Source organism: Onychostruthus taczanowskii, unplaced genomic scaffold, assembly GCF_017590055.1.
Source record: "Onychostruthus taczanowskii isolate IOZ18803 unplaced genomic scaffold, ASM1759005v1 scaffold84, whole genome shotgun sequence".
Lineage (NCBI taxonomy): Eukaryota > Metazoa > Chordata > Aves > Passeriformes > Passeridae > Onychostruthus > Onychostruthus taczanowskii.
This window is the reverse complement of record NW_024506332.1, coordinates 3,222,182-3,250,148: the sequence shown is the minus strand read 5'-3', so window position 1 is coordinate 3,250,148 and position 27,967 is coordinate 3,222,182. Positions and strand designations below refer to the sequence as shown.

Genomic DNA, 27,967 nt, shown 5'->3' with positions numbered 1-27,967 from the left:
ACTGACAGATGAAAACACTGTGGATTTCAGAAGGGGCACAGCTGGCCAAGAGTAAAAACAGCCACTAATGCAACTCTGCACAGTGCAGCAGCTAAAAAGATTTCTGTTTTGTTTTTTTTCAGTAGGCAAAATGCTGGTTTTCTGAGGAAAAAAAAAAAATCACACAAAACTGCTTGGTACCAGATTAGAGGATTTCTGTATCATCCTTCAAAGATTTATTTGACAGCTTCTAAAACTTCCACTAAACTTGGTTTCTTACATCATTTCTATACACAGGTTTTATTTGTTATAATTGTCTTGAGGCTTATAAAAAAATAAGCATTTAAAATGCCCAAAAGAGTAATTTTCCTTTAAAATTGTGCTACTGAACTTGACCCCCAACACAGAAGAGAGACTTTTGGTAATGAGGTTACCCCAAGCAGTATAAAAATATACATAAAAATAGACAAAAACTCTATCCTCCAATCTGAAGGGCTGGTTGTGGGGTTTATTAGTTATATTTTTTTTTGTACATCACTGAAATTTCATTAACTTCTGCTAAATATTTACAGAAAACCCCCCCACCCTCTGCCTGCCTCCTCTCACTGAGGCAAAGACCTGCAGCTTTTAGTTCATCCAGAGTTTTCTGTTGGCAAAAATGGATCCCTGCACATGGGCCATGGCACACAGGTGATGCTGAGGGCACAGGGGTCCCTGGGGACCTGCAGGGCCCTGGGTTGTGTCGTGTCCCCCTGGATGTGACCTTCCAGAGCACAGCTGGGGACAAAACAAAACCTCTCCTAAGGTTAAACCCAGCCTGAAGCCCACAGCATCACCACAGGGCCCTGCTGCTCCTGCACACCCTGGCTTTCTGCTTTCCCTTTTGTCCTGGCGATAAAGTCAGAATGCCCAAACCTCTTGTACAACAGTCCTCAGGTATTTGGGTCTCTTTCTCCAGTCTACCCCAAGAAAATTTTAAATTAAAAAAAAAAAAAAATTACACGACAAAAAAAAAAAAAAAAAAAAGAAAATAATTACTCTGTACTCTTCTCCGACAACATGAAAAGGTTAAAACTAAGTGACACAACCCCCCCGAGACTATGTACATAAAAAGACATCAGATCTCTTAAAACATAAATATACAGTGTATAAATCCAGGTGCCACCTAAAGGCTGCAGCCACAGAACTATTTCACAGACACAAAGCAAACCAGACTCTCCACGCCAAGGGCAGACACGGCCACGGGTCTGGGGGTGGCCAGGGGGAGGCAGAAGCCCGTGGCAGCAGCTCCTGGAGCCCACACATGCACCAGGGAAGGGGTGGTGGTGGTGCCTGGGGGTGAAACACGACCCTACACACACGCCACGTTCCTACAACGCTGCTCAGGGTGGGGGTGAGAGGTCAGGAAATGGGATCAGAGCCCGAGTCCCCAATTATTCCCAGGCACGTGCTCTGCTGGGGCTGCTCAGGGGCTCCTGCAGCCCCCCCAGGATTGCTCACCAAGGGAGGTACGTGGCACCCCCAGCGCAGCCGTGGAACTCTGCACCCCGTGCTTTGAGAGTTACCATGACTTTCATGGAAATTATACAGCCTTGATCAGGGTAAAAGACTAGTGGAGGTCTTTAGCCCAATCTTAGAGGTTTGCTTCTACAGCACGGACAGCTACGGCTCCGACACACATAAATAGGTTCTGTTAAAGTGACAATGCAGTGTCTGAATTATCCGAGTGTTATCCCTACTGCTGCTAGGGGAGGGCCAGTGGTCGGGGGTGTGACGGAGGTGGGACAGCTCCAGCTCCACCTGGAAATGCAGGGAGAAGCCAAAAGACACTGTGAGCTTTACTCGACAGCTGGTTTTATGGCATGCAAGGGAACTCCTACGACAACACTTGGTACAGAGCCCACGGCGGCTCCGGTCCCACCGCGGTGCCTCGGAGAACGAGTAAAGCTACGAGTCTGCTCGGAGGGGAGGGGGCGTGTGAGTGTGTGCAGAGGGAGGGAGGGGTTGGGTGAGGAAACGTCCTTGTTCTGCTGAAACCAAGCTCTTGGGCAAACCTGCTTCCCTCTACCGCTGGCCGGCCTCGCGGATGCGGCAGGCCACGGCCGTGATCAGCGCGGCGCCTTTGCCGCTGCCGTCCTCCGACTGCAGGAAGGTCACTTCACACTTGGGGGACAGCTCCCTCACTGTCTCCTGCAAGACCGTGGAGAAGCTGCGGGGCAAAGAGAGGGAGAGGGTCTGAACTGACCAGCCACGGGGTGAAAGTGTCAGTCCCAAGCCCTGATCTGCCTTCACAGAGACTGGGAGAGCAACGCAGACCCCGAGGGGATGGATGATGGATGGATGGATGGATGGATGGATGGATGGATGGATGGATGGATGGATGGATGGATGGATGGATGGATGGATGGATGGATGGATGGATGGATGGATGGATGGATGGATGGATGGAGACAGTTGCCAGGGATGAAGCTTAGAAAGCCCAAGTACAACACAACCATGTTGTGCCTTCACTCAGGACTAAACCCAGCCCCTTCTCGAGGCCCACCAAGCCCTGGGAGCACCAATGAGCCTCAACAGCCCTGACCAGCCCCAGCTGGGGGGAGTTTTCAGTGCCTCCCTTTGCCCATGGACTCCTGAGCCCTGTTTAAGCTCAGCCCAGTGCCTTAGTCCCTGCTCCAGTGCCCAGCAGCACCAGGCAGCCAGCTCTGGCATGGGCAAGTTTTTGTGTGGCCGTGAACTTTCATGACCCAGCTCATTGCTGGTTAGAGCTGCCTGATGAACCTGGTCACCAGGTCTGGGTCAGGCCCAGTGGGACTGGAGCAGCCCCTGTCCTTAAGGGAGCAGCTGACTCCTGCTGGGCCTCAAGTTTGTATCAGCGAGCTCCTGGCAGCCCTCGATGCCCCAAAACACCCCAAATCCTCCCCCATTACCCCCTGAACCTTCCCCCCGAGCCCCCCAGCCGCCCAAGGAGCCCAACCAGAGGCACTCACTGAGGGTGCAGCTTGTAGAGCGTCCCGTCCACGCCGACGGTGATTTTGAGGAAGTCCAGGCCGCGGTTCTCGCGGATCTTGTCCACCACGGCGGCCATGCCGGCGCCGCAGAGCTGGGCCGCGCGCCGCGCCACCACGGCGCACACCTCCTTGACGATGATGCTGTCGTCGCACGTGGACTCCAGGCCCAGGTGCTGCAGGATGGAGCGCACCTGCAGCAGGGCCAGGCAGTCGCTGGGGGGGACACGGCGGGGGCAGCGTTAGGGACGTGAGGCCTCCTCTTCCTCATCTACGGCCTGCCCGGCCCGGACGCTCGTGGCAGTGCCACAAGGAGTGTTCAGTTCTCACCTGCAGCCCCCCTCAACCTCAGCTTTCAGACCTGGACGTGGCCTGCTGTCACATCCTAATCAGGGAGGCTATTTCAGGACAAAGCCAGCGGAGTGTGACACCCCTGCAACTCGCGGGGTGTCCCCCACCCGCTCCGTGCCCAGGGCAGAGGATCAAGAGCCATCTGTGCTGCCAGCCCCAGCCAGCCTCCTTGTCTCTGCCACATCCACGTGGGCTCTGCTGATTTATCCCTGTGGCACCATCCTGCATCACCCTGGCTCCACACCAAGCACCTGGAACTTCTCCCACCAGCCCCGGGGGCACGTCCCCCAAATTCCACCCCTGCTCTGACTGGCAGCTGGTGCTCACTCCCTGTTGGAGCTCACCTCTCTATCTGGGACAGGAACTTGGTCTCAAAGATCCCTCTGGTCTTCAGCCTCTCCGAGATCCGTCCCCGGAAGAGCAGCCCTTTCTTGGTGAAGTCCATCAGGATGTTGCGGACGATTTCCCCCAGGTACATCCCACTGATCATCTTCTCATACCTGGGCAGGAGAGCACGAGGCCGGACATCAGCACAGGAAGGGACCCTGGGGCTGGGTGGGGATTCCAGCTCTGCCAGGTGCCCTGAGTACAAGCCCAGCAGCACGGCCCCCACCCACGGGCAGGGGACAAGGGACACGTCGGTGTCCTGCCCATCATCCCCTGGATGCACCAAGGGGCTGCTGGGGCAGAGCTGCTCCTGCACCCTCAGCCCCATCGGGGTCCCTTCCAGCCCCCCAAAGCCAGCACCCACCTCTGCTTGCCAGGGTTGAGGGACAGCTCATCCACTGCCACGTCGAACTCCGTCCGAATGTCATCCAGGCAGCCGCTGTCCCCGAAGGCCCCCCACTCCATGTTGACACACATCCTGCCCTCGTCCCCTTCCACCAGCTCCACGTTCCTCATCTCCTCCATGTAGCAGGCGTTGCTGCCCGTGCCTGTGGGGAGCAGCGGGATCAGAGGGACACCTGGGACACCTCCTGTGCCCCCCAGGGCAGGGGTGGCAGCACGGAGCTCCACAAGGAGCGTTCAGTTCTCACCGACAATCAGCCCAACTTCGCAGTAGGGATCCTCGTACCCACAGGTCATCATGGTGCCAACGGTGTCATTGACCACTGCCACCACGTCCAGGTCGAATTCCTGCAGAGGGATTGCACGAGTTATTCCTGGAGGGCTTGGAATTCCTGCTGAGTCTGCTCCCACGGCTGGGGAAGGAGCTGGCTGGCTGGTGAGTGTGGCAGGCAGTGTCACAGAATCATGGAATGGTCTGGGAAGGGCCTTAAAGCCCATCCCATTCTCCCCCTGCCGAAACAGGGACGCCTCCCACTGTCCCAGGCTGCTCCAAGCCCTGTCCAGCCTGGCCTTGGGCACTGCCAGGGATCCAGGGGCTGGATCTGGGCACCCTGTGCCCTCAATACCCTCACAGGGAGGAATTTCTTCCCAACATCCAACCTAAATCTCTCCTCTTTTATTTTAAAACTGTTCTCCCTTGTCCTCCATGACCATCCACCTCCACAGACACAGAGGTACCCCAGGTGGGGACCTCCCCCAGCCCCACCTGCCTGCAGGTAGAGCTCAGACACCTGCAGCTGGGTCAGCCCTGCCAGGAGCAGCCCGTGGGCAGGAGCTCGGGGTGGTCTGTGCTGAGGAAACCAGCCGGTGTCTCCTGAGCTCAGGACCAGACAAGTCTGCTCCAGCCCTGGCCAGGAGCCAGCCCGTAGCTCCAGGGTCTGAAAATCCAACCTCAAGTGATGAGTAAGGGCGGCGGTGAAAATTCCGACACTCATTACGCTGAGCTCAGCCCAGTAATTTGTTTTACAGGCCAATTAACAATGCTGAAGAGAGCCAGGATGTGGGAGCAGCCTCTGGCTTCTCCCAGCCCCGTGGCTGCTCACCTCTCTCCTGTGAATGGCCTCCTTCAGCAGCCCCACCACGTCCTCTCCCTCGCAGCCCGTCGCCTTGAAACCTTTTGTCCACTTCAGGAGAATTCCCTGTGGTGGGAAAAAGCCCCCAGTGAGTCCCCTGAGCAGCAGGTGGGAGGCACAGCCAGGGGTGCTGCCAGGAGGGTGGGGTTACCTCGTCCAGGTTGTTCTGCTGGCAGGGGAAGGAGAAGGTGAATCCCAGCGGGAGCGACACGCCCTTCATTCCCATGTACTCCAGGAAGTCAGAGATGCAGTGGACAATGTGGTCAAAGAGCTGGAGAAGAAAAGCCAAAGGGAAATGCTACCAGCACAGCCAGAGCTCAGCTGGAAGCCAAATTTCTGGGGGTTCTGTCCATTCCCAGGCCTGCTGGAAGGTTTAAATCACTCCCAGGACTTTGAATGGAGCAGGACGTGGCTCAGCTGCACTGTGGGAGGTGAGCAACCCCAAAAAGCTCAGTTCACTCTCTTCCCCACCCACAGCGTGGCCAAATCCCTGCATTATCTCCACCTCACAGGTCCCTGGAGGGGTGGGGGCCATCAGGGAGGTGACACAGGAATCCAGTCCCTCTGCAAGGGATCCCCAGGGCCCTCCAGCCCAGTCTGCTGGAGGTACTCCCAGGCCCCAGGCACTGCCTGGAGTGCTTTGCAAAACTCTTTCCAAACGTGTCTCACTGCTTGTGTTGTGGTTTCCCTATCTGGGGAAATGGGGATGATGCCTATCTGCCCTTGTGGAGTGTGTGGGATTAGGGGAGGCTCACTCACACCCGGGAATAACACCTAAAAACCAGACTCCAGCTTCCCAAACTCCAGAGCCCTGGGCACAGCTCGCTGCTCTAAGGGCAGGACAGCACCAGCCCTCCCCACCGCTGGTTTCGCTCCCTGGAAAGGCAAAACCAGCTCTGTGGTCAGCCCTGCTCCAGCCAGCCCCTTTCCCCTCTCAGCCTGCCCAGGCTGACCTCCTCCCCCGTGCCCTGCATGATCTCCACGGGGATGGAGTAGATCTTGTTGTGCATCTCCACGCCGCGCCGCATGCCGTTCCTGACGCGCACCAGCAGCACGCGGAAGTTGGTTCCTCCCAGGTCCAGGGCGAGGAAATCTCCCTTTTCTGCAAGCCAAGAGAGGATCATCAGCAGAGATCCCAGCACGGAGCAGACATGGAGCTGCTCTCCTCCAGGGAGAGGGATGGGAATGGAGACATGGCTGGGGATAGGCAGGAACAGGGCTGCGGGTAGGAAGAGGATGGAGAGGTTTGCTGCAGCCTCAGGGTGACGATGAGGCTTCAAATCATAAATCCCATACCATCCCATCCCATCCCATCCCATCCCATCCCATCCCATCCCATCCCATCCCATCCCATCCCATCCCATCCCATCCCATCCCATCCCACCCCTCACTCACTGCGGGTGTTTCTTGTACACGGAGCCATCCACGCCCACGGTGGAGCGCAGCCTGTCGCCGCCCTTGTTGTCGCGGAGGCGGCGCAGCACGGCGGCCAGCGTGGCCCCGCAGAGCGCGGCCGAGCGCGTCGACACGATCTGGCAGATGCGCAGCGTGGCCACGCAGTCCTCGTGCGACGGCTCCAGCCCCAGCTTGCTCAGGATCTCGTGGGCTTTCTGCAGCCCCTCCTTCTCCCTGCAAGGACAAAAGGGGGTTCGTGCCCGGGAGATTTTTTTTTGCTGGGTTCTGGCCCGGGTTGGCTCGGTGCTGGTCCATCCAAGGCTGGGAGCCAGGAAACCCCTGGATCTTACTCACTTCTCAATGGCAGAGACGAATCTGGTCTCAAAGTGGCCCGTGGTGAGCAGATCTGGAGTGAGCCTTCCCCCAAAGAGCAGCCCTTCCTTGGCCATCTTCACCAGGATGAGCCTGACCAGCTCCCCCATGTACATCCCGCTGATCATCTTCTCAAACCTGCCCGTGGGGAGGCGCGGGGTGGAATCAGGGAATGGTTTGGGCTGGAAAAGCCCTCCAAGGTGGTCAAGTCCAGCCATTCCCCAGCTCTGCCGAGGCCACCGCTAACCCCAAGTGCCACATCCACAGAGCTCTTAAATCCCTCTGAGATGGTGACACCACCACTGCCCTGGGCAGCCTGTGCCACATCTGACCACCCTTTCAGGGCAGAAATCTTCCCAAATATCCAACCTAAACTCTCTCCCCATAAGCTCCCCCTGAGCCTCCTTTTCTCCAGGCTAAACAATGTGTGTGTTTGGCTGTGTGTGTGCCACAAGGTGGCCACAGGCTGACCTGAAAACCCCTTGGCAGCCTCCCATCCCAAACAGAATCTAGGTAATCTCTTCCCAGAGCAGTTTATCCCATCACTGAGAATATGGGGCCATGTAGACACGACCATCATCCTGCAAAGAGAACTCATGGCCACCTGAAGGGGCTCAGTCAGTTTGCAGGGACCCCCAGGGCACCCCCACGCCACAGCAGCCCTGTGGGGAATGGGAGATCTGTAGGACTGTGGATTTTAGGTGAGGGTGTCTGCCTGGGCTGGTAGGGGACTTTGCTGGCCAGGAAGGGAACAGGAATCATTCACAGGAGGGGGTCACAGGGGCAGCAAGTGGGACAGACAGCCCTGGTTTGGGACAGACCTGGTCTGGGACACAAACCCAGGTTTGGGACATAACCCTGCTTTAGGACAGCCCTGTTTTAGGACAGCCTCAGTTTAGGACACAGCCCTGCTTTGGGACACAGCCCTAGGTTTGGGACACAGCCCTGGTTTGAGACACAGCCCCTGCTTTGGGACACAGCCCCTGCTTTGGGACACAGCCCCTGCTTTGGGACACAGCCCTAGGTTTGAGACACAGCCCCTGCTTTGGGACACAGCCCCTGCTCTGGGACACAGCCCCTGCTCTGGGACACAGCCCCTGCTTTGGGACACAGCCCCTGTTTTAGGACACAGCCCTGGTTTGAGACACAGCCCCTGCTTTGGGACACATCCCCTGCTCGGGGACACAGCCCTGCTCTGGGACACAGCCCTAGGTTTGGGACCCAGCCTTGCTTTGGGACACCGCCCCTGCTTTGGGACACAGCCCCTGTTTTAGGACACAGCCCTGCTTTGAGACACAGCCCCTGCTTTGGGACACATCCCCTGCTCGGGGACACAGCCCTGCTCTGGGACACAGCCCTAGGTTTGGGACCCAGCCTTGCTTTGGGACACCGCCCCTGCTTTGGGACACAGCCCCTGTTTTAGGACACAGCCCTGCTTTGAGACACAGCCCCTGCTTTGGGACACATCCCCTGCTCGGGGACACAGCCCTGCTCTGGGACACAGCCCTAGGTTTGGGACCCAGCCTTGCTTTGGGACACCGCCCCTGCTTTGGGACACAGCCCCTGTTTTAGGACACAGCCCTGCTTTGAGACACAGCCCCTGCTTTGGGACACATCCCCTGCTCGGGGACACAGCCCTGCTCTGGGACACAGCCCTAGGTTTGGGACCCAGCCTTGCTTTGGGACACCGCCCCTGCTTTGGGACACAGCCCCTGTTTTAGGACACAGCCCTGCTTTGAGACACAGCCCCTGCTTTGGGACACATCCCCTGCTCGGGGACACAGCCCTGCTCTGGGACACAGCCCTAGGTTTGGGACCCAGCCTTGCTTTGGGACACCGCCCCTGCTTTGGGACACAGCCCCTGTTTTAGGACACAGCCCTGCTTTGAGACACAGCCCCTGCTTTGGGACACATCCCCTGCTCGGGGACACAGCCCTGCTCTGGGACACAGCCCCTCTCTGTACCGGTGGCAGAGGACACGGTGACCCAGTTAGCTGGGCTGACCTCCCCAGCCCCAGTAACTGTGGGAGGATGGACAATGCTGAGCAAACCACGAGCCCGAGCCAAGAATCTGCTCACAATTGTTTGCCAGGGTTGAGCGAGCCCATGTCGATCTCGCGGTCGAACTCGGTGCGGATGTCGTTGAGCACCCCGTCGTCACCAAAGGCCCCCCACTCCATGTTGATGCACATCCTGCCCTCATCCCCTTCCACCAGGTCGATGTGCCTCATCTCCTCCATGTAGCAGGCGTTGGTACCAGTTCCTGGGCCAAGCACGGGCACAGGGTGAGCGAGGACACTGCCTTTCCTCATTCCCATTGTTCCCCATTCCCTTTATTCCTTATTCCCACTGTTCCCCATTCCCATTGTTCCCCATTTCCCATTATTCCTCATTCCCATTATTCCCACTTTCCCTTTGGCCACAGCCCAACACACCAAAGAAAGCAAAGAACCAAGCAAACAAACTCTGGACAATGCTGGTTTTCCAGCACTGGTATCCTCTCTCTTTTTTCCCCCAAACACCCCAAGGCCTGCAAGAAGCAGGATCTCCCTCTGGCTCTGCTGGAGCCCAGGAAACAGCCCCAGGACATCTTCCCCCTTGCTGCAGCTCACCAACAATGAGGCCAACTTCACAGTTGTGGTCATCGTAGCCACAGGTCATCATGGTGCCCACGGTGTCATTCACCACGGCCACGATGTCGATGTCGAAGTCCTGACGCGGTAGAAACAAGACAGGCTGACCCCACAGAGACAAAACTGACCAAAACACCTCCACAGAGCCAAGGTGTCCTGGCCAGGACCCGTGTGCCCCCAGCCCAGCCCCTTACCCCTCTTTTCTTGATGGACTTGCGCAGCAGGGACACCACGTCCCTCCCCTCCACGCTGCTGCACTTGAACCCCTTCGTCCACGTCACGAGGATGCTCTGCAGGGGAACAGCAAGAAGGAAGCTCGAGGTGACACCTGGCTCCTGGCACGGGGGACATGTGGCCCTGCAGGGGGGGAGCCCCCCGTTATCAGCTCAGCAGCTGCGCCATCAGCCGCAGCTTCCGTGTCAGATAAAGTTTATGGCCACCAAACAAAACACGTGAGCTGCTCGTTGCTGGCCCGGCAGCAGGAACGTGCTTCCCATGACCAGGTTTGATTGAGCCCTGCAGCAAAACTTGTTCACGAGCCCAAGGAATGCTCCTTGACCCATCCCTGAGGGGTGGATGGCTGGCTGTGCCTATGGAATGCTCCCTGACCCAGCCCTGTGGGGTGAGAGGCTCATTGTGCCTTTGGAATGCTCCTTGACCCAGCCCTGTGGGGCAGGGGGCTCACTGTACCTGTGGAATGATCCCTGAGCCATCCCTGTGGGGTGGGGGGCTCACTGTACCTGTGGAATGATCCCTGAGCCATCCCTGTGGGGTGGGGGGCTCACTGTACCTGTGGAATGATCCCTGAGCCATCCCTGTGGGGTGGGGGGTTCGCTGTACCTGTGGAATGATCCCTGAGCCATCCCTGTGGGGTGGGGGGTTCGCTGTACCTGTGGAATGATCCCTGAGCCATCCCTGTGGGGTGGGGGGTTCGCTGTACCTATGGAATGATCCCTGAGCCATCCCTGTGGGGTGGGGGGCTCACTGTACCTATGGAATGCTCCCTGAGCCATCCCTGACCTGTGGAATGATCCCTGAGCCATCCCTGTGGGGTGGGGGGCTCACAGCCCCCAGTGGCCAGAGGCACCTGGCCGGGGGCCGAGCTGAGCCCTGGGGGAAGGAAAAGCACTCAATTTCAAATTTCAAGATTTGGAATCTCCAACCCTCTGGGCACAGCCCTTAGGGAGGCAGACACCCGCCCTGCCTTAGAGCTGGGGAAACTGAGGCACGGAGCATCGTGGCGTTCTCCCCAGCCCCGAGTCTGCAGGAGGAGAGTGCTAATCCCTCCCGGAGCCGCTGGGGCTCCACTGAGCACCGGGAGGACGGGAGGACGTGCAGGGGCTGCTGTGCTCCATGGAGCCAGCCCCTGTCCTTCCCAGGGGGGAGAAGAGAGCCAGCATCACCCCCTGCCCTTCCCGGGGGGGAAAAAGGGACAGGGACAGCCAGCATCACCCCCAGCCCCAGACCATTCCAGGGGGGGGAAAAACAGCATCACCCCCAGCCCCTGCCCTTCCCGGAGGGGAGAAAGGGGCAGGGAGAGCCAGCATCACCTCCAGCCCCTGCAGATCCTGGGGGGAATAAGAGCAGGGAGGAAATAAGGGCAGGGACAGCCAGCATCACCCCCTGTCCCTGCAGATCCTGGGGGGACAAAGGGACAAGGACAGACAGCATCACCCCCTGTCCCTGCAGATCCTGGGGGGACAAAGGGACAAGGACAGACAGCATTACCCCAGCCCCTGCTCATCCTGGGGGGGAGATAAGGGCAGGCAGAGCCAGCACCACCCCTCAGCAGCAGGGCCCACGTGCCTGGCTGGGCTCGGGGATGTTTGGTCTCCCAGCAAGGTCACAGCTCAGAGCTGACAGTGACAGTGACAGCCATCGGTGCCTGGGGCTGGCAGAGGGGACAGGACAGGACAGGGGGAGTGTGATTCTCAGGGTGGGATGCTCAGGGTGGGATGCTCAGGGCTGGGATGCTCAGGGTGGGATGCTCAGGGGGCTGGGATGCTCAGGGTGGGATGCTCAGGGCTGGGATGCTCAGGGGGGTGGGACGCTCAGGGCTGGGATGCTCAGGGCTGGGATGCTCAGGGTGGGATGCTCAGGGGGCTGGGATGCTCAGGGTGGGATGCTCAGGGCTGGGATGCTCAGGGCTGGGATGCTCAGGGGGGTGGGATGCTCAGGGTGGGATGCTCAGGGGGGTGGGATGCTCAGGGTGAGATGCTCAGGGGGGGATGCTCAGGGCTGGGATGCTCAGGGCTGGGATGCTCAGCATGTCTGGCTGCAGCTCTGGTGAAAAAGCTGCTCTCCATGGAGGCATCCCATGGAAACATCACCCCCCAGAGCCCTGCAGCTCCCAGGACACAGCCCTGGCTCTGCCAGCACCACGCCCTGCTGGCACACGTGGCAATGCTCAGGGCTGGGATGCTCAGCATGTCTGGCTGCAGCTCTGGTGAAAAAGCTGCTCTCCATGGAGGCATCCCATGGAAACATCACCCCCCAGAGCCCTGCAGCTCCCAGGACACAGCCCTGGCTCTGCCAGCACCACGCCTGCTGACACACACGGTGACCCTGGGACACAGGACCTTGCCAAAGGTCACAGAGGGGTGGTGGCTGAAAACTCTGAAGATAAATTAGGGGAAATCCAGAAACCCAGGATTGTCCAGAGGAGCTGTGGCTGCCCCTGCATCCCTGGAAGTGTCCAAGGCCAGGCTGGACAGGCTTGGAGCAGCCTGGGACACTGGAATGTGACCCTGCTCTGAACTGAGTGGTCCTTAAGGTCCCTTTCCTCTATGAAAACCTGGCCAGATGTGTTTAAAACAGGAGTTCCATCACCACTTATTGTCATCAAACAGCTTTTAAAAAGGCTGTCTGGCTCATATCCTTAGCAGACATTGATTTCCTTTTAAACTGGGGGTCAGTAGTGTATTTGGAGAAGATGACAAGCAACAGGGTTATTGGAAGTGACGCCAAGCTCTGCATTCCCTGAAGGAATGTTCCATCCTCTGTGTCCCTGACCCTGCAGCCCCTGAGCCATCCCACCAACAAAAAATATTCACAAAAATAAAAAGACAGTCCTGTTCCTGAGCTCCTGTCACCCAGAAATGGCTTTACAGGGATGAGAGATGTGGCACTTCAGGAAAGGTCAGGTAACCCAAAATCAACGAGCCTAATTAACAGCCTGAGCTGAAATTGGTGTGGAACCCACAGTGAGAGGTCAGCCCCTCACCCACCTCATCCAGCTTGGTCTGGTGGCACGGGAAGGAGAAGGTGAAGCCAAGGGGGAGCTTCTTGTCTTTGATTTGCAGCTTGTCCAGGAAGTTGGCCAAACACTCGGCAATGTGGTCGAAAAGCTGGAAAAAAAAGGTAAAGAGTGAAAAAACAACCCCTACTCCGAGGGCTTCACAGCAGGCTCCCCTGGGCCAGGACACAGCAGGGACCCCCAGGAGCCCACCTGCACCCCGCTGCCCCTCATCAGCTCCTCAGGGATGGCGTAGATCTGGTTCTCCATCTCCACCTTGCGCAGCCCGTTGTCCGACACCTTCACCCGCAGCACTCGGAAGTTGGTGCCACCCAGGTCCAGGGCCAGGAAATCCCCGTCCTCTGTGGGGTCAGGACAAGGACAACCCGTTAATTCCTCTGGCCACAGAGCCCTCAGGTCACCCCCCGCCCCCAGGTACAAGGAAAAGGTCAGATTTTTTATTACATTTCATAATTTTGACCATTATTATATTTTTTTCCGGTATTTTATTGGAGCAGTCGCTGTATTCCCTGCTCCTCCTCCTCTGCCCCCTGGATCAATATTTTGCCCATGATCGAGGCAGATTCTCATGCTTTGGGGGCATGAATCCCACCAGCCCCCCCAGAAAAGCCCAAGCCAAGAGGGATCTGAGGGAAGATGAGCTCCAGCCTCAGCTCCACCAGGAAGAAGACAGCAGAGCCACTCCTGACCCTGCTGATGCTCTTCAAGCTCCTAAACCTCCATCCAAGGGGTTAAACCCTGATGGCAGCTGTGGGAGCACCTCAGCCTGGCTCAGGTTTTGCTGTACTAAAAACCCCTGGTGTCCAGGCTCAGCCCAGTCCAGGCTCCAGGAATGCCACACACTCCTGGCATGTGGCAGCAGGAAACCCGGGAGGGAGAAGATCCCACAGAGCTGCTGTGGAATCTTTGCTCCTTGGTTTTTTTTTTTGGTTTTTTTTTTTTTTTTGCCAGGACTGGGACTAAACGTGCAATATGGAATTTCTTGTTGGGACTCAGATGTTTATTAGCTCTTATCTGTGTTGTACTCTCACAAACCCTGAGCACTCCAACAAACTAAAGCTGGAGCCCTGCCTCTCTCTCTCTCTCTCTCTCTCCAAGGCCTTTTAAGGATAAGCTGTCCAATTAAGAAATTACATCTAAATTATCTTTGCTTTTAACCCAGTAACCAACCACCCATGTCCTGCAATGGGGGCTTTTTTATGCAATTACACAAAACCACCCAAAGCCATGGAGAAGAAGAGGAAGAAGGGGAAGAAGAAGAAGGGGAAGCAGAAGGAGAAAAAGAAGGTGAAGAAGGGGAAGAAGAAGGACAGGAAGAAGGAGAAGAAGATGAAAAAGAAGGACCAGCCTCCATCCTAAAACCTCCATCTTGCTTTATAGATTTTCCTATATTCTAAACCCTTAAACTCCACGTTTCCCACCCCGTGATATCACACACTTCTATCCAAACCCCACACCCACAATCCCAGCGCTATCACTCAATTTTGGAAGTTTTCCCCACTGCCTCAGGTCAGTGCAGAGTTCTCCTGGGGGTCAATGCCTGGCAGCACAGAAAATCTCAAATTCTCAGCGACCAGGGCTCCAAGAAGGCTCCTCCAAGGGGAGCCCGGGGCTGTGCCCGGCCCGGAGCATCCCCTCCCGGCTGTTTTGGGGCAGGGAAAAGCGCCCAGCTGGCTGTTTTGGGGCGGAGGGGCCGGGGAAAGCCTCTCTCAGCACTGTGAATGTGCTGCGCTGGCTGCCGGGGCCGCTTTGTGCCGCACAAAGGGAACAAAACCCGCGGGACATTAGTATGCACCCGCCGGCCGGCACGGCAGTGACTCCGGCTGGAAAGGCAGAACAGCTCCTGCCCCAAATCCGGCCAGCCCCAGCCCCAAATCCAGCCCCAGCCCCAGCCCCAAAGCCAGCCCCGGCTCCTGCCCCAAATCCAGCCCCAGCCCCAGCCCCAAAGCCAGCCCCGGCTCCTGCCCCAAATCCAGCCCCAGCCCCAGCCCCAAAGCCAGCCCCGGCTCCTGCCCCAAATCCAGCCCCAGCCCCAGCCCCAAAGCCAGCCCCGGCTCCTGCCCCAAATCCAGCCCCAGCCCCAGCCCCAAAGCCAGCCCCGGCTCCTGCCCCAAATCCAGCCCCAGCCCCAGCCCCAAAGCCAGCCCCGGCTCCTGCCCCAAATCCAGCCCCAGCCCCAGCCCCAAAGCCAGCCCCGGCTCCTGCCCCAAATCCAGCCCCAGCCCCAGCCCCAAAGCCAGCCCCGGCTCCTGCCCCAAATCCAGCCCCAGCCCCAGCCCCAAAGCCAGCCCCGGCTCCTGCCCCAAATCCAGCCCCAGCCCCAGCCCCAAAGCCAGCCCCGGCTCCTGCCCCAAATCCAGCCCCAGCCCCAGCCCCAAAGCCAGCCCCGGCTCCTGCCCCAAATCCAGCCCCAGCCCCAGCCCCAAAGCCAGCCCCGGCTCCTGCCCCAAATCCAGCCCCAGCCCCAGCCCCAAAGCCAGCCCCGGCTCCTGCCCCAAATCCAGCCCCAGCCCCAGCCCCAAAGCCAGCCCCGGCTCCTGCCCCAAATCCAGCCCCAGCCCCAGCCCCAAAGCCAGCCCCGGCTCCTGCCCCAAATCCAGCCCCAGCCCCAGCCCCAAAGCCAGCCCCGGCTCCTGCCCCAAATCCAGCCCCAGCCCCAGCCCCAAAGCCAGCCCCGGCTCCTGCCCCAAATCCAGCCCCAGCCCCAGCCCCAAAGCCAGCCCCGGCTCCTGCCCCAAATCCAGCCCCAGCCCCAGCCCCAAAGCCAGCCCCGGCTCCTGCCCCAAATCCAGCCCCAGCCCCAGCCCCAAAGCCAGCCCCGGCTCCTGCCCCAAATCCAGCCCCAGCCCCAGCCCCAAAGCCAGCCCCGGCTCCTGCCCCAAATCCAGCCCCAGCCCCAGCCCCAAAGCCAGCCCCGGCTCCTGCCCCAAATCCAGCCCCAGCCCCAGCCCCAAAGCCAGCCCCGGCTCCTGCCCCAAATCCAGCCCCAGCTCCTGCCCCAAATCCGGCCAGCCCCAGCCCCAAATCCAGCTCCTGCCCCAAATCCAGCCCCAACTCCAGCCCTGCCCCAAACCCAGCCCCTGCCCCAGCTCCAGATCCAGCTGGGCACAGAGAGGGAGGAGGGCACTTGGGGGTCAGTGCAGCCCCTTGGGGGCAGAACAGAACTAAAGAGGGGCCAGAGCATCACATCCCTGAGGAGCAGAGCCATCCCCAAGGGGCTCAGAGCCATCACACCACCAAGGGGCACAGGACCATCCCCAAGGGGCTCAGGGCCATCCCCAAGGGGCTCAGGGCCATCACACCACCAAGGGGCACAGGACCATCCCCAAGGGGCTCAGGGCCATCCCCAAGGGGCTCAGGGCCATCCCCAAGGGGCTCAGGGCCAGCAGGGCACTGAGCTCCTGCACTGCTCCAGCCAGTCCCTGGATATTCCTTTCTCCTCCTCCCCTTGACCCCTTGCAGCTGTGAGCCTTAAACCAGTTTGGCAGCTCCTTTGGCAGCCTGTCTGCCAGCCACGGGGCACGGTGGCTCCTCCACAAACACAGCAGGAGAAGCTTGGAGGAGCTCCCCAGAGAGAGCCCAGCACGGGCACCACGCTCAGCCACAGCAGGGCAGAGCTGGCCCATCCGTGGTGTCCTGCCCCTCACACGGGTCACAGCTCCCTGGCATTGGCACTGGGAGCATGGAGGGCACCTCAGGGGAGTGATCAATACCTGCAGGGCACAGAGAACCCCTCAGGGGGGTGATAAATCCCCCAGGGATAAGGGCACTGCAGCCAAGAGGGGCACAGGGTCTCCTTGGAGGTGACCCAGGAGGATCCCAAAAAAAAGAGCAGTTTGGGGGAAATTCCTGGGAATTCTGGGTGGATCAGCTTTGCAGGAGGAACAGGGCAGCCAAGGCTCCCTTGGGAAATTCCCAGGCATGCTGGCAGCACGTGGTGGGTGCCAGGTGTGGGCACTGCCCCCCGTTTGGGCTCCCAGGTCCTGTGATAAGGGATCAGCCCTGGTGCTGAGCCCACAAGCCAAACAGGCAGGGCAAACACAGAGCCCTGGCTCCAGGGGCTCTTTGCTCTTGGCACAGGGTGAGAGCTGAGGGCCTGGAGAGCCTGGTGTGCTGCTGGTGTGTGGGATCATGTCCCAGCACCTCGCAGGCTGCTCACCCCAGGGATTCCCCCATCAAGGCTTCCAACCCAATTCCAGTGTGCAATTCCACTGCCTGGGAATCCTCTGGCAAGCTGGATTGGTGAAAAATAAGAGGAAGAGGAAAAGCTGGGAGGCCCAGACTCCAGGGAGATGCAGGAGAAGGTGGAGCTGCAGACCCTGGCACTTCCCACTGTAGCTTCTCCCTCCATCCAGATAATTCACGGGATCAGGGAATGGGAAGGGACCCCAAGGACCTCTCAGTTCCATCCCCTGCCCTTCCAGAGGACCTATGGCCCACCCAGCCTGGCCTTGAACACTTCCAGGCAGACACAACTTCCTTGGGAAGCCCTGCAGGGATGTGGTAAAGCCCCCATGTTTTCTGGGCATGAAAACAGCCTTTTCTTCCAAGCCTTTCAAGGCTCTGTGCCACATGAGCAGAGGCAGGAAAAGAGCTGAGCCCCCCAGCCAAGGGAAAAGTGCTGCCAAGAGCCATCCTTTGGATTTCCAGGGATTTGACCCCCAAATTCTGCAGCATCCTCCTGAAAGCTCCAGGCTGGCGTTACCAGCTGCACAGGATGCACCACTTAAACCAACACCATCGTGGAAACCTGGGCACCCAGAAAAGCCTGGAAACACCAGCAGTGGAGCAGGGAGGAGGATGATGGTTGCACTGAGCAGGGAAAGCCCTCGGGAGGGTCCCTGGGGCTCCAAGGAGAAGCTGATTTGGGATCTGCCTCCCCATCCCCTCCCTGCCAGCACTGCATGCTGCTGCTCCAGTGTGTGCCAGAGCCAAGCAAAGCAAGGAAAGTTGATTTTAGAAGAGCTTCTGCTTTCAGAGCAGAATTCCCCCTTTTTTATCACACCACACTGGAATGGCAATGCCCCTGAGAGCCAGGGCTGGGCTTTGGCTTAACCTGCAGGTGTGACCTTGTATTTGCATAAGCACCTCTCATCCCCCTGGAGCTGGGCATTAAATGGGGTCTAATCCCACCCAGAGACACAGGAGCAGGGGAGGGAGCATGGGGACCCCACAGGTGGATGGCTGGGAGCCCTGTGGCACCAGCCCCAGCCCAGAGCAGGGCTGGAGCAGAGGAACAACCCATCCTTGGACTGGGAGCAGCTGGCACAGGTGCCCAGCCCAGGTCAGACTTTGCCCAGGAGCTTTAAAGAGAGGGAAGAAGGAAGGACATAGCCCTGGGCAGTGAGATCTTCCCCAGCTGGCACCAAGCCCCCAACCCTGACTTGCCCCCTCCCCAAAACCCATGGGACACTGATGCCACTCAGGGGCTGGGTCCAGGGAATCCCAGCTCTCATTTCCCTGGCATTTGCTCTGAACTCCCTCATTTTCCAGCCCCCTTGGGCAGCTGCAGTGCCGTGACTGCCCCAGCATCCCTCTCATGTGACATTTTCCATGCTGCTGCTCCTCTTTCCCCCCCTCCCCCGGGTGAGAAATGCCAGCTGGGACACTGGAGAGGCTGGAAACAGGGAAGGGAGCCAAGGATCTGTCTTGTAAGGGCATGGGGAGGGATTGCTCCCTCTCCCAGAGGCGGGTCAGGGTGCTGGAAGTGCTGACACACGCTCCACCTGCACCCAGCACCTTTGGCTGCACCAGTTCCCATGCCCAGGGGCGGCTCCTGGCCGGCCCTGTAATTAAAAATATCCTCCAACATTTAAATAGATGGGAATCTGGATCCCAGGGCAGGCAGCCAGGTCCAGCTTTTGGGTGTAGGTGCACCTGGGGGGCCAAGATCAGGGGGTGCTTCGAGGATTAGAGGGGCTCAGGGGGAAGGTGGAGACACTTTTAGCAGGGGAATGGTTTCGAACTGGAAGTTTAAAGTATATACAAATAAAAATAGAAATTGTTGGGGAAATTCCTTCGTGGAAAGGGCAGTCCAGGCCTGGCACAGCTGCCCAGGGCAGTGCTGGAGTGCCCATCCATGGGAGGATTAGCATCTGTGTGGATGTGGCACCTGGGGACACGGGGCAGGGATGGATTGGTTGGATTTGACCAACTTTGGGGCTTTTCCAGCCCAAACCATTCCATGGCTCAGTGATTCCAGGGTTCTGTCATTCTGTCCCTGCCCCCAGGGAGCAGCCAGCCAGCAGCCACGAGGGGTTTGGGCTCTGTCCCTCTCCTGCTGGTGACCAGCAGCCCCGGCCACCGAGGTTTTGCACAGATCCCTGTGCAGGAGCTGGCACCAGGGCAAGCCCAGCCCTGAGTAACTGCACCCTGCACAACCTGGGGCCCTCCAAGGCTGCTGTGGGTCTGCAGCAGCCAGGACCAAACCCTTGGAGGGTCCTGGCTACACCTGAGGGCGAGGGGTGATGCTGCAGGGATGGAGACGAGCTCCCTCCCAAAACACCAGGCTGGGAGAGGGAGCAGGAGAGGAGGATGTGCCTGGCTGGAGCGTGCCCCGGGCAGCTCGGGGAGAGGCAGAAAGGCCACATTGTGAGGGCCCAGCTCTGCCCAGGCCCTGTGGCACTCAGACAGCGCTGGCACCGCTGCCGCCTCGCTGCTGGTGAAATCTGATGAGCCGGACCCGTGACTGTCTCTGTCCTGCCAGCAAGGGCACGCGAGGGCGGCTTCCCTCCCTCCTCCCTCCCTCTTTGCCTCCCTCCTCCCTCCTGCCAGCAGGAACTGGGAGCCCCTCCAGCCCCAGCACGGAGCAGGGAGCCAGGCCCGTCCCCACACTCAGCCCCAGCAGCGAGGGTGGCCCCTGCGTGCCACCCCCGCTGTGGCAGTGCCAGCAGGACGGGTGTCCCCAGCCCTCACGGTACCTGTGCCGTCCGGGGTGGACCTGACGAAGGTGGGCAGCATCTTCACGGAGGCGGTGGGGTTGGTGTCTGCCCCCAGCCCCTTCTCCATCTCCTTCTCAAAGCGCTGGGACACCTCCAGCAGGGTCTCGTCGGAGAGCCGCATGTGGTACAGGTACTTGTCCACCTGCAAGGGGCACACAGAGCCCAGGGCTCAGGCAGAGGGCTGGGGACAGGGCCACAGGACAGCTCAGGACAGTGTCCAGCCCTTGCTGAGGCTGCTGGGTGGACACAAGGAGCTGGAGCAGGTTCTGACCCATCCCAAAGTGCAGGACACGGCAGCTTGGCTGGAATTGCCCATGCCAGGGATCAGCCACGAGTCCTGCTCCTGCAGCTCTCCCAGGGTGCTCACCCAAAGCCACCCTGCATCCCCTCCCCAGGCTCTGCCAGCCTGGGAATCACAGAATCACAAAATCACAGAATCACAGAATGAGGTTGGAAGAGACCTCTAAGATCATCGAGTCCAACCTATGCCACGTCCATGCCCAGCCTTTCTTTAAACACACCCAGAGATGGTGATTCCACCACCTCCCTGGGAAGAGCATTCCAGTACTTTATTATTCTTCCAGTGAAAATTTTTTTTCCCAGTATCCAACCCATCCCTTCCCTGACGTAGCTTGAGACTGTGTCCTCCAGTGCTGCCCCACAAGCTGCTCCTGGAGCTCCTTCCCGCTCAGCCACCTGCAGATGGAAGAGACCTCTAAGATCATCGAGTCCAACCTACGCCATGTCCATGTCCAGCCATTTTTTAAACACACCCAGAGATGGTGATTCCACCACCTCCCTGGGAAGAGCATTCCAGTACTTTATTATTCTTCCAGTGAAAATTTTTTTTCCCAGTATCCAACCCATCCCTTCCCTGACGTAGCTTGAGACTGTGTCCTCCAGTGCTGCCCCACAAGCTGCTCCTGGAGCTCCTTCCCGCTCAGCCACCTGCAGACACCCAAACAGGTTGCCACAGAAGCAGGAATCCCAGCTCAGGGGTGAGTCAGGAGGTTCTCCAGGTGCAAAGCCCTTCCCTCTCTACACACCTTGACCTTGACCCCCAGGGCCTCTTCCTGCACCGAGGATGCTGGGCAGGAATCCACTGCCCTGTCATTTCTCCACTGCTGAGATCACCCCAGGAGCCCAGAGCTACTCAACAGCCTGGAGCAAAGCACGCTGAAGTGACAGAAGTGGCAGCTGCAATGACACAAGCACGTGCCACGGGTGGAGAGGGAAGAAACCCAGACCCCTATTCCTGGAAATTCTTGTACCCTGGTGTGGAGAATGCTCCTAAAAATGACTTTAAAGCATCTTGTCCAGCCTGGGAGAGGCGTGGAAAGGCTCCTCCCCAGGCACCAGCAGCCTGGCCGGAGCAGGGAGCGGGAGAGGCGGCCACTGCCCTCTCCCAAACCGTGCCCTGCTCCAATTAGCTCCACTCAGCATTAATTAAAGGGCAGCTGCAAGCCCTGAGAAGTCAAGGAGGAAAACTCCACCCCGTGTGCTCACCTGTCTGCAGGCACGTAACGCCGGGTCACCGGAACCGGGCCCGGCTGAGCTTTATGGGGCTGAGCTGCAGGAAATGGGCATTTTGTGGGCCACTAATTGCACCAGGGCCAGTGTGACCTGGTCAGGGATGTGCCATCCCACCCTGGGCTGGACACGACAGCCCTGCTGCGGTTTTGCCTGCCTGCGTTTCAGGCTCAGGCTGCTCCAGCACATCCTTTTTTCTTCCCCACCCTGAGCTCTGTTGGAAGTTTGGGAGCTGAGATCCCCTCGGTGAGGTCGGGGGATGGAGGAAAGCCCAGCCCAGCACATTCCAGGAGTGATGCTGCATCCCCTGAGGAGCAGCATGCTCTGAGTCAAACCTTCTCCTGGTGCTTCCAGCTCCTTCCCAAAACCAGGAGCTAAACACGAGGGAAAGGCCAAGGAGAAGGAAACCTGGAGATTTCCTGGTTCCAGGTGTTTACCAGCTTCTCCTTATCCAGCCCAGCAGCAGGAAGTCAAACACTCTCCTCCCTCCCCTCCTGTTTGCTTTCTCCTGCTGAAAATCCCCTCCCGTGTGCCGAGGCTCTGGTCACTGGCACCAGTAACCTCCAGTAACTGGTTGAGAGGTGGCTCTGGGGCTGGAGCCTCCCCTTGAGCTGTGCCAAGGGTTACCCCGAGGGTTATCAGCCCGTGCCATCATCCCAGAGCAGCTGGGTGCTCTGGGAGCTGCTCAGCAGTGAAGACCCCCCGAAAAAACCCAAAAATCCCAGTCCAGGGAACCCCCCCTGGGGCTTCATCCCCTTCCCCCAGGCCAGGCCCTGCTCTGCACGTCCCCCATGTCCTCCAGGCTGCAGCACACCAGAATAACCTCAGCCTGAGGAGCAGGGTGACCTCCCCCTAATCTCCAAAGCCCTTAAAACCTGGATCATCTTCTCCCAAGGTGGATATCACCCCACTTGGCAGCTAAAGCAGGTCAGGGCGTGCTGCAGGACGGCTCCTTCCCCACTGAATCCACCCTGGCCCCAGCAGGGAAGAGCCATGGCCACTGGCCTTCCCAAAACTCCCCAGCCCTGTGACTGCTTGGTTACCCCGAGCAAACTGTTTATCCCATCAAACTGTTACCAATTTGATGGGATAAAACAGGGAATTCAGCCTGCAGAGCCAGAGTTTGGGCATCTTTCAGCACAAAACACCTTCTCAGCTGCTAATGCTGTTGGGAGAGCATGGAATAGCTTAGGTCAGGTTGCCAATTCCAAACAGTCACTAGGTTAGGATCCTGAAGGGGGCAGTTGAGTTTCTGGAAAGCTTCCAGCCTAAACAGTGGTGTTTCCTCGAGGAAATCTAAACAAACCAAAGGGAGAAGGAAGGATGGAAGCTGGGAAGCGCCGGGCATGCCCCAGCCCAGGACACCGTGTTAAAGCTCCGGATCACGGAGTAGCTGTGGGTGTAATGAGCTCAATGCCACGTTTTTGAACCCAACCCCAGCAAATCCCCATCCCCTGGCTCAAGGCTGTCTCCAAGGTTCAGCTCATTTCCATGCCGGATGCTGGAGAGGTGCCCAGGGTCGCCTGTCCCGGCTGCACCGCTGGGAAGCCTCAGCTTGCCCAAATTCTGCTGCTGTGTGACCTGAGCTGAGCCAAGCCGGGCTTAAAGCAGCCCAAAAAACAGCTTTTATTTCCAGCCTCACAGCTCCAATGCCAGCAGTGCAGCTGGACACAGTTCTACCTCTTAAGACTCCTCTTAAGGAGCCTGGGCCCCAAGGGAGCAGTGCTGTGGAAATATTAATTAACCGATCTTCAATTAACTCAATTCCAAGTCAATGCCATTCTCCATAGAAAAGAGTTGGGGCTGCTCAGCCTGGAGAAGAGAAGCCTAAAGGGGCTCCAGGAGAGCTGGAGAGGGAATTTGGCCAAGGGATGGAGGGACAGGACACAGGGAATGGCTTCATACTGACAGGGCTGGATGGGATATTGGGAAGGAATTCCTCCCTGTGAGGGTGGGGAGGGGCTGGGATGGAATTCCCAGAGCAGCTGGGGCTGCCCCAAGGCCAGGCTGGACAGGGCTGGGAGCAGCCTGGGACAGTGGGAGGTGTCCCTGCCATGGCAGGGGTGGCACTGGGTGGGTTTTGAGGTCCCTTCCAACCCAACCCATTCCAGGATCCTGTAAATCCCTTGGCTCACACTCTGCCCTTGCAGGGGTGCTGGGGAGCCCGTCCCCATCTCTTGGGGACATGGGGCAGGGCTGCTGGGGGTGACATGGGGCAGGGCTGAGGGTGACACGGGGCAGGGCTGAGGGTGACAGCGCTTCTGGCACCACAGGGGAAAGGGGAAAAGGGAAGTCCCAGGCAGCTTTGTTCCTGTGGATCCCAAACTCATCTTTCCCACTAATGACCCCGGGCTCCAAGAAGGGGAAGCTGTCTGCCTTTTGTTTTGGTTTTGCTCTGAATCCTGTCCCAGAGCCACGTGGCTGCCGGGAAGCGGGGCAGGAGCACGTGCTCCCCATCCCTCAGCATCTCCTGCTGCGGTTTGCAGCTGGATGTGACTGATTCCCGCAGATTTTGGAGCAAAAGCAGAGCACTGGGAGAGGGTGGCTGCTTTCTGGGACAGATTCTTTACTTTTTGGCAACAGAGCCAAGCATTTGTTGACTGCAAGATGACGGAGCAGCGTTCAGATCTGGGGAAGGTTGCAACACCCCAAAACCCACGGCTTGTGCTGTCACCCCTCTCTCCAGGGAAATTTGTGCTGGGAATAAGATTTTCTTTAAATTACCTCCCTCCCCGTGGCAGTTTTTAACTTGAAGCATGCCGTTTTGTCAGAATCCCTGACGTTTGAGGCGATGCTGGCTCCCTGGGAGGGGGATGCCATGAAGCACCAGCCGTGCTCCCCCCCACCCAAACCCATGGTGGGACGTGATGAATTTGGGGAAAGCGAGGCCGAGGGAGCAGCAGAGGCTGCAGGGGGAAGCTCTGAAGGGTTTATTCCCTGCTCCACATCCTCAGTCCCTGCACTGCCCGTGCCTGTCCCTGTTTCCCACCCCGGGTGACTCAGGGCAGGGAACCGGCTCGTCCCCTCGCCCGACTCCCCCGGGTGACACAGGGGTGATGCTGGGCTGCCCTGGTGGCACCCACGTCCTGTCCTTCAGCTCCTCCACGCCGGCTCCAAGGCCACGTGTGCCCTCCCTGCCTCCCTGCCGGGATGACACACGCCCGGAGTCATCCTCACCCGGTGAGTCAGATGTTTCCTGCTCGGCCGGTTCCTCCTCATCCTCAGCCCCGGGCCAGCAGCTGGATCCACGCCGGAGGTGGAGCCGGGTGCTGATGGGGAGGAAGTGAGCATCCACCAGGGAGCATCCACCGGCCCATCCTCAGGTGACCCCGCTGGCCCAGAGCCCCAGTAAAACCCAGTTCAGCCAGGAAAAAAGCTCTGCCCTCCAGTTCTGGAGACATCCAGCTGCTGCTGTGCTTCCCCCCGTGTTAAACCCACAAGGTCTTGGGGATGCTGGATGGCAAAGCCTCCCTAGCCCCAAGAACCCCCTGGGATGGTGGGAGCATCCCCCTGTGGAGGGAAACTGAGGCTGGGCAGCTCTGGTGAGGAAGGAGACACAGGGTGGCATCCCCAAGGTGGGACAAGCTGCCCTGCCCTTGACCTTGGCTCCTGCCACTGACCTGGGCAGCCTCAGGGGAAGATGTTAAGTTGGTTTTCCAGGAATTTGCCAAAGGTGCCCCTCCCATACCCACAGAGGCAGCCAGCAGGGAGGAATCAGCTGGGTAAAACTAATCTCTTGGCAAAGGGAAAAATTTAAAAAAAAAAAAAAAAAAACAAAAAAAAAACACAACAAAACAAACCAAAGAGGAAAAGCTGCCCCTGCTCAATTCCATCCCAGTTTTTCCCTTTTGAAGGAGGGATGGGGGAGAGGAGACGCTCAGTCCCCCTCCCAGTGACGAGGCTGAGGGATGAGGAAGGCCAGGGTGAGCTGGCACATCCCAGGGGAACGCGGGGCAGCAGCGGCAAACTTTCAAGCTGGGATCTCAAAGGACGCTGCCGAGGTTAATTAAAGTTTGCACAATCCCTTGGGGGTTAGATAAGTCTGGACAACCCACTTTCCAGGCAGGAAAAGGGCAGGAGCTGGGGAGGGAGGCAATATGCCCCCAGATAGTGGCAGAGCAGGTAAAGCTGCTCCATGGCAAGAATGGGAAGAAAAATCCCATTTTTGAGGCTATTTCCAAGGCCTTGAGGTGGGCACAAACCACAGCTCTTGGAAAAGACACTTTTTTACACCAGCTGAGCTCCTTTTCTCCCTGATCCAAAGGGAAAACACATCCCAGGCTACCACCTACAATCTTTTCTCCCAAACACAGGGTTTGATAAGAAGACCCAACCAAACAAATCACAGCTTTCCAAGAATTTCAGCCCTCCACCTCCCTGTGCTGGGGACTCCCTGCCTTCTCCCTTTGCCTGGGGAGCTTTGCACACCAGGAATTATTTTGACACCCAGGCTGGAAGCAGCCAGGTCAGACAGCTGCCTTCTCCCCCCTCTCCCTGAGCCCAGCTCAGCTCCCTGCTCTCCCCCAGCTTCGCCTCACGGGAGGATTCACAGGAATTTGTTTAAAAATATCCCAGAAAATCCAGTTGTGGAGGCAGCCAGTAGGGCAGTGCCGTGTCCCACAGGATCCCCAGCTGCGGCCAGCAGCTCCTGGATATTTTTATTTCTCCTCCCTCACATATCAAACAACCTTTTTTTAATTTGTGCTTGGGAGGCGCGAGGGGCACCGAGCCGGTTCCTGAGGCTTCGCACACCCTTCTCCCTGTGGCTGGGGAAGGAGAATTCCTCCAGCCCGGCTTTCCCCCTGCATTATTCCCAGCTCTTCCCGATAAGGAAGGCGTGAGCAGCCGGAGCCGGGCCCGGGCTGTGCCGCTGGCCTATTTCTGCCAGGGTTACACAACACAACCCCATCCCTACCGTGGATGCGGCTGTTGCACAACCCCGGGGCCAGCGGCGAGAAGCCGAGCCCGTATTTCCTTGCGGATCGCTCTGCCTTGGGAACTTTTCCCAGCACTTTGTTTAGGTTGGAGTTGGTTATTTTTATTTTTTTAATTTTTTTTTTAATGTTCTGCCTCGGTTTCCTTCCTATCTAAGCCCGCTGAAGGGCCAACGTGGCAAGTTTCACTTCCCCGGCAGCATCTCCAGGGTTATCCCAGGTGTCTCCGAGCATTTCTCTCAGTTTTTTTACGGCGATTTTCGCAAATCCCGACCGCCTCACACTCGGACCAGCAAATCCCGGCCATTCCCGAGTCGGGAATCACAAACCCTCTCTGCCCTGTTCCCAGATGCCAGTGGAGCCCTGCAGGAGCAGCCCGAGCTCCGCGCTCTCTCCCATCCAGCGTTTTTCCTCCAGGAATAATTCATTAAGCCCAGCCTAAGCGCTGTCCTGGCCAGACAAAGGAGCCGCGGAGAGCAGCAACACTCGAGCTCCGGACCGGGGGGTGACCCGCACCCCGAACCCTGGGAACCCCAAACCGAGCACTCAGAACCCCAAAACCCCGCGAACAGGAGCCGGGTGGGGGGGGGTGGGGTGTGGGGGGGTGCTTCCCACCTCTGTCACCGCGGGGACGGGGCGACACGTGCGCGGCCACCGCGTGGCCAAGGCGACCCGAGGGGCAAGTGCCACCCCCGGGCGGGTGGCCCGGGCTGACCCCGCTGCCCGCGGGGGCTTGCGGCTCGCCCGTCCCGGCACGGCGGGGAGCGGCGGAGCGGCGGCCGGGGATGCTCGGCGCCGGCGGGAAGCGGCGCGGCACGTGCTGCGCGGGGGTCCCGGCACGGAGATCCCCCTTCCTCCTCCTCCTCCTCCTCCTCCTCCTCCTCCGCCGCCGCCGCCCGGCCACGCGGGGTCCCGCGGCACGTACCGCACGCGGCCCCAACCGGGCAGCGCCGGGGCCTCCGCCCGCCCGGCCCGGCCCCGCTTCCCCTTCGCTCCCCGCTTAGCTCGCCTCCTGGTCCCTTTTAAAAAGTTTTTAAGGTTTTTTTTCTCCTTTTTTTTTTTTTTACCATGTCTCCCTTCATTTTTTTCCCCTTTTCTTTTTGCTCTTTTTACTCCCTTCCTCTCCTTTATCTCTTTTCTGCTTTTTTCCCTTCCTTTTACTTTCTTTTTTCAACTTTTTTTTCCTCATCCTTCTTCCTTCCCCACTTATTCCCCTCTTCACTTTCCTTCCCTTTTCTTTTCCACTTCTTTCTTCCTCCTCACTCTCCCCTTCTCCTTTTCCCTCCTTTTTTTTTTTGTTTTTACTTTTACCCATCCTTTCTTTTTCTTCCCTTTTTCTCTCACCTTATTTTCTCTTCTTTCCCCCCCCCCCTTTTTTTTTTCCTCTTTTCCTTCCCCTTTTCCTCTTCACTTTCCCCTTCCCTCTCCCCACTCTCCCCGGCGGGACCCCCCCTCACCTTCTGCGCCTGGTCATGGCTGAGCTCGGTGAAGAAGTAAGCGAGGAGGTGCGATGCGATCATGGCGGGAGCGGCACGGCACGGCACGGCACGGCTCGGCTCGGCTCGGCTCCGCTCGGCTCGGCTCGGCTCGGCTCGGTGCGGTCGGAGCGGAGCGGCCCCGGCAGCGCCGCGCGCTCCCCGCGCCAA

The 27,967-nt window shown here is 58.6% G+C and overlaps 1 protein-coding gene across 1 annotated transcript; it reads right to left on the bottom strand.

Annotated features, from left to right (window-relative positions):
• Positions 1-314: 314 nt before the first annotated feature.
• LOC121346662 (hexokinase-2-like) lies at positions 315-27,967 on the bottom strand. Its single transcript, XM_041424658.1, is given in 16 exon segments — positions 315-2,188; positions 2,970-3,203; positions 3,683-3,838; positions 4,090-4,273; positions 4,376-4,475; positions 5,231-5,326; positions 5,412-5,531; positions 6,214-6,889; positions 7,010-7,165; positions 9,107-9,290; positions 9,640-9,739; positions 9,855-9,950; positions 12,888-13,007; positions 13,109-13,257; positions 19,837-19,999; positions 27,779-27,967. Coding segments are annotated over 16 exon segments (2,742 nt in total). The 5' UTR covers positions 27,842-27,967; the 3' UTR covers positions 315-2,043.